The sequence below is a fragment of the Protomyctophum bolini genome (genome assembly GCF_963924005.1).
Source record: "Protomyctophum bolini genome assembly, chromosome: 13".
Taxonomy (NCBI): Eukaryota; Metazoa; Chordata; class Actinopteri; order Myctophiformes; family Myctophidae; genus Protomyctophum; species Protomyctophum bolini.
In genome coordinates this window covers 42,078,411-42,084,345 of record NC_137874.1, presented here as the reverse complement: position 1 = coordinate 42,084,345, position 5,935 = coordinate 42,078,411, and the positions used below count along the sequence as shown (strand labels likewise).

Here is a 5,935-nt window from a genome sequence, read left to right as displayed (position 1 = left end):
ATGAGCTCATCCAATCAATCAGTTTCCAGGGAGGAGGGACAGGCCGCTATATAGCGTGCCACGAGCTGATTGGTGGACAGTGGAACGTCGTCATTGGTGTGACCTGCTTCCTGTGGAGCACGAGAGACAGTTTTCCGTCCGTAGCGTCTGACTGTCCTACACTGTCTGCCTCTCAGCTGGCCTATTGACCTCATGCACACCGCGTCCATCTTACCAGCAAGGTGCTAACAAGGTGCGACTTCCCATACACTGACACAAAGGCGCCGCGTCAAGCCCTTTAAGTTGTGATTTGCTCTCGTTCACTGCAATGCAATTTGCGGCATTTCCAAAACAATATTGCGCAGAGTATAGCGATCATCAAACGTATTTGCAATGCCATAAGTTGAAAGATCTGTTGCCCCGTGGAGAAGGCACGTTACCTCCACAAGTTAGATATTATCGGCATAGATGGTATATGTGATTAAGGATTGGACCAAGTTGCATTGGCAGCCATAGAAAATTCTTACCCCGGGCTAAAACCAGATGTGACGTTTTTGGGGCGTTCCTGTCTTGCTCGGTGTCAGTGTATAGAGACAGCCCATTCATCCAAAACAGAAAAGAATCCTGTCTGATTTGTATAACACGACGTCAAACGCACCAACGTTTCAGCTGCATGTGCGAAAAGCTTGAATTATCCTCTTTCTATCTGCAAAGTGTTTGTTTCATAAGAATCCACCGCAGACATGTTATGAGCTACTTGAATGCCTGTCGAGAAATTCTGTGCAGGTGATCTTTTTCCTAAGTGTCAGAGTTTGGGAGTGCTCGTTGGATATCACTCAACTGCCCTGCGTAGCACGGTAGCACCTGTGTTGAATGTGCACATAATGCAGGAGGCAACAGGAGGTTGCATTACTAAAAACGAGTGCTTCCAAACTCCAATACTTAGGGAAAAAAATCACCCCCAAGGAATTTCTTGACTGTAAGTATAGCTCATAACAAGTCTACAGTGGATTCTTATAAAACAAACACTTTCGCAGATATAAAGAGGATAATTCAAGCTTTTTGCACAGCTGCAACGTTGGTGAGTTTTACGATGTTTAATACAATCAGATTTCTGTTTGGATGAATGGGCTGTCTATATGAGAAGTTGCACCTCCGTCAGCACCTTGCTGGCAAGATGGATGCAGTGTGAATAAAGACACTAGTCTGTCTCTCAGCCTGCCCTACTGTACTCTACACTGTCTCAATTAAGAAGACAGATTATAAACATAATTGTTGTTGATTTGAAGGTGCATTTGCTTACGTTAAAACTCTTGTAACTTTTGTCATTATTTACGTTATGCTTTAGCTATTGAAAAATAGCAGATCTACAAGCTCATAGCGCGCTACGAGCTTGTAGGTCTGCGATTTTTGAAAAATCGTAAAAATGCGGCACAAATCTTTGAATATATACGTATTTTTTATTTTGACGCCAGGCCTAAATGGGTTAAAGAAACCCACTGGGCCAAAAATGCAGGCTACAGAGAGACGGCTTTGGACAAATGTATGTTGCACGCCCGCAAATACTCCAATATGGCTGCTGTGCACAGAGCAGTGTTGTTTTTGGCAGCGAAATTCAATTTTAGTTTTAGTCATAGTTTTCATTGAGTTGTAGTCACATTTTAGTCACCTGGAATGTTTCAGTGTTAGTCAAGTTTTAGTCGACTAAATGTCCAGTTGATTTAGTCGACTACAATGGATTTTGGCGGGCCTTGATGCCTGATGACTGATTTCACACTGAAAATAGCAGATCTACAAGCTCGGGCTGCGACGCGTTGTGAGCTTGCAGATCGTTAGGGTTTTTTTTTTTTCATTTGTTGGCAAAATATAGTTGACAGTATATTTCACAGTATATTTAGTCTTAGTTTTTGTCATCATGGCTTTGTTTTCATTTAGTTTCCATTTAGTTTTCGTCAGTGAAAAAATGTTTCGTCGGCGAACATTGCTAGGATGTCACTGCTATTTTATCCTATTTATCCTATTTCTATTGTCTGTCTGTCTGTCTGTCTGTCTGTCTGTCTGTCTGTCTGTCTGTGTCTCTGTCTGTCTGTCTGTCTGTCTGTCTGTCTGTCTGTCTGTCTGTCTGTCTGTCTGTCTGTCTGTCTGTCTGTCTGTGTCTCTGTCTGTCTGTCTGTCTGTCTGTCTGTCTGTCTGTCTGTCTGTCTGTCTGTCTGTCTGTCTGCCATGTCTGTCTGTCTGTCTGTCTGTCTGTCTGTCTGTCTGTCTGTCTGTCTGTCTGCCTGCCTGCCTGCCTGTCTGCCTGCCTGCCTGTCTGTCTGCCTGCCTGCATGTCTGTCTGTCTGCCTGCCTGCCTGTCTGTCTGCCTGCCTGCATGTCTGCCTGCCTGCCTGCCTGTCTGTCTGCCTGCCTGTCTGTCTGCCTGCCTGCCTGCCTGCCTGTCTGTCTGCCTGCCTGCCTGCCTGCCTGCCTGCCTGCCTGTCTGTCTGCCTGCCTGCATGTCTGTCTGTCTGTCTGCCTGTCTGTCTGTCTCAGGCTATCCAGGACATCACGCGGAACAGAGACATCGATCCAGAGGAGATTGTCTCCCTTATATTTGAAAGGATTGATGTTAATGGAGAAGGTGAGGAAGGCCATTATTATTATTGTTGTTGTTGTGACCCCATTTACTATGAAAACATGCATTTACTATGAAAACATGCATTTACTATGAAAACATGCATTTACTATGAAAACATGATGCATTTACTATGAAAACATGCATTTAACTGTCCATTCAAACTCTAGACGGGCCCCGCCCCCAAAGTTATTAGTGCAGCCGTGCCCGGCAGCCGGCGAAAACTAGAGTTCTCAACAGGCCCGAAAATTAAGGCCTCATGGCCCCAAACCATGGGCCCTGACTGGGCCCTGACTGGGCCCCAAACCATGGGCCCTGACTGGGCCCCAAACCATGGGCCCTGACTGGGCCCTGACTGGGCCCCAAACCATGGGCCCTGACTGGGACCTACCTGGGCCCTGACTGGGCCCCAAACCATGGGCCCTGACTGGGACCTACCTGGGCCCTGACTGGGCCCTACCTGGGCCCTGACTGGGCCCTGACTGGGCCCTCGTCAAACCCTGTACACTCAAGCTGAGCTTGTAGATCGGCTATCTTCAGTCTGTATATTTAGTATATGGTGTTTATAGTCGACTAAAACTAGACTAAAAGTAAAACATTTCAGATGACCAAAGTATGACTAAAACGAACTCCATACCTTTACACCAGATCTATGGATTCTTTTTTTCTAGACCAGGCCTAGACAGGAACACGCAGGTGACTTTTGAACACTGACCTTGCAGGCTTTCCTCCGAGGTGACGCCAGGTTAGACTAACAGTACGTTTAGATGCATTCTGGGACCTCACCATCAGCTTTAGAAACGGGTAGATTAATTCTGGGACCTCACCATTAGCTTTAGAAACAGGTAGATTAATTCTGGGACCTCACCATCAGCTTTAGAAACAGGTAGATTAATTCTGGGACCTCACCATCAGCTTTAGAAACAGGTAGATTAATTCTGGGACCTCACCATCAGCTTTAGAAACAGGTAGATTAATTCTGGGACCTTGCCATTGGCTTTGGAAACAGGAAGATTCATTGGTACTCCTGAGGAGGACAGAGTGTACGTGTCTAGTGTGTGATTTGAAAGAAATTGAAAATGAAATTCATTTTTTGTTTTACTGCCCATTATATGAAGAATTAAGCCATGTATTATTTTGTAAAATGACAACCATCTGTGCTACTTTTTCTGGTTAGAGGACTATGAAAAACTGGAATTTTGTTTTAGGAAAGGTATTGTTGCTTTAGCAGACTTTTTATGCAAAGCGTGGGGAAAAAAGGCAGAATGTTTTGTTTGTGTAAAAAAAAAACTGTTTCTTGTACACAATGCAATATTGAAGCAATGATTTGTATGGTGTGTCCTATAAGTCCATGTGACACAAAAATAAAGAATCTATCTATCCATCCATCTTAACAGCGGGCGAAATCGCCCGAAACGATGAATTGTTTTAATCTCTTAGTTCCTCCGCCCCACTTTTCGACCATGGCCTGTTCGGCCTGCTATCGGCGGTATAGTCGCCGGGTCCCATATAGACAAAATATTGCACCTCCGGAAAATTAGTCTGGCTGTTAAAAACGTCCTGCTACAGTAGGCTACACAGCCCAAAAACGTCCTGCTACAGTAGGCTACACAGCCCAAAAACGTCCTGCTACAGTAGGCTATACAGCCCAAAAACGGATAACAGCTAACGGCGGATAACATAGAAGTGTCTATTTGTAGTACGTCTCTAAATGTTTTGATGAATTGAACAAGGTGGACCCTCTTGTAAACAAGTGCAATGCTTCATTGGGGTCGTCCACTCACAGTTAACTTAAGTCTTTGTATTGAGTTTGTGCTTGAAATGTACTGTAATTCTGCGAACTGTTAATAAATATTTCAATCAATCAATCAATCAATCAATCAATCAATCAGCCTATATAAATCCCCTGGTTGACCTCCTCATTGTGAGCTGACCCTTGACCCTGTGCTCCTCATGGTGAGCTGACCCTTGACCCTGTGCTCCTCATGGTGAGCTGACCTTTGACCTCCCCGTGCAGGCGAGCTGACCCTGGAGGAGTTCATCGAGGGGGCCAAGGACCACCTGGACATCATGGACATGCTGAAGAACCTGATGGACCTCACGCCCGTGCTGGTCATCATCGTGGAGGGACGCGAGTGAACCCCGCCGCGCGCACACCACGCCACGCAAGGGCAGATCAAACAGACCGTCCTACACTCTGCCACCATGCACTGTCAACAAGGGCAGATAAAACAGACCGTCCACACTCTGCCACCATGCACTGTCAACAAGGGCAGATCAAACAGACCGTCCACACTCTGCCACCATGCAGGGCAGATCAAACAGACCGTCCTACACTCTGCCACCATGCACTGTCAACAAGGGCAGATAAAACAGACCGTCCACACTCTGCCACCATGCACTGTCAACAAGGGCAGATAAAACAGACCGTCCACACTCTGCCACCATGCACTGTCAACTTGTAGATCTGAGCTTTTTGTCGGAGCGCAAGAAAAGGGGTAAAAAGAAGCAGGCGTTACTCTCATGGCCCGGACCCAGAGTAACGCCTGTCAGTCAGACAGACGGTCCCATGGGGAGAGACCCGTCCCCTACAGACTGTTATAACAGACGTGGGGGGGGGGGTATAGTGACCGGCACCTGCTGTGGTCGTAAAGGCCCGTTTTCGAAGCCTATACAGTATATAGTTTGTCATTTTTCTTTTCTTTCTTTTTATCGCCACGGTCATGGATCTTTACAGAAGTGACCAAGAGGAGGTGGAGCGGGGCAACACCTGTACTGTAGGCATTGACTGTACTGTACTGTACTGTACTGTACTGTACTGTACTGTACTGTACTGTACTGTACTGTACTGTACTGTACTGTACTGTACTGTACTGTACTGTACTGTATCCCCATCGCATGCAGTGCTACTGCTGGAGGACTTGACTATCGTCACACATAGCCATGCCCCCCACCCCCAAATCATAACGGGTTTGTTGTCTATTTTTTGAGGGGAGCTATAGCCCCTCCTATGCTCAGCTTTGTGTGTGTGTGTGTGTGTGTGTGTGGGTGTGTGTGTGGGTGTGTGTGTGTGTGCACGGCTGATTGACGGAGCACGGACTGCGATGTATGGGGTGAAAAGTTTCTGGGGTGAAAAGTGTAATTTAGGAAACACATAAAGAACTATCGGACAGGTTGGAGAAGACTTGGAACTATTATGTAACGATGTAAGGCTCCGAGCTAAAAGTAAAACATTTTCTCACATATGTTTTCAAATGGGGGCTAATTAATGAGTATCATTTGACATGAAACCGCGTGGGAACCGGTGGCGTAAACCGAACGGAACCAAGTGGACCCCTCTGC

General features: G+C 46.2%; 1 protein-coding gene across 1 annotated transcript in view; it reads left to right on the top strand.

The window, feature by feature from the left end:
* guca1d (guanylate cyclase activator 1d) overlaps window positions 1–4,732 on the top strand; it is a gene marked incomplete at both ends in the record, with an annotated part of 21,287 nt that extends 16,555 nt beyond the window's left edge. The window contains 2 exons of the mRNA XM_080781230.1: window positions 2,512–2,599; window positions 4,611–4,732. Of these exons, the coding sequence (XP_080637356.1) occupies window positions 2,512–2,599; window positions 4,611–4,732 (210 nt within the window). The remainder of the gene's footprint in view (window positions 1–2,511; window positions 2,600–4,610) is intronic.
* Between the last annotated feature and the right edge of the window lie 1,203 nt (window positions 4,733–5,935).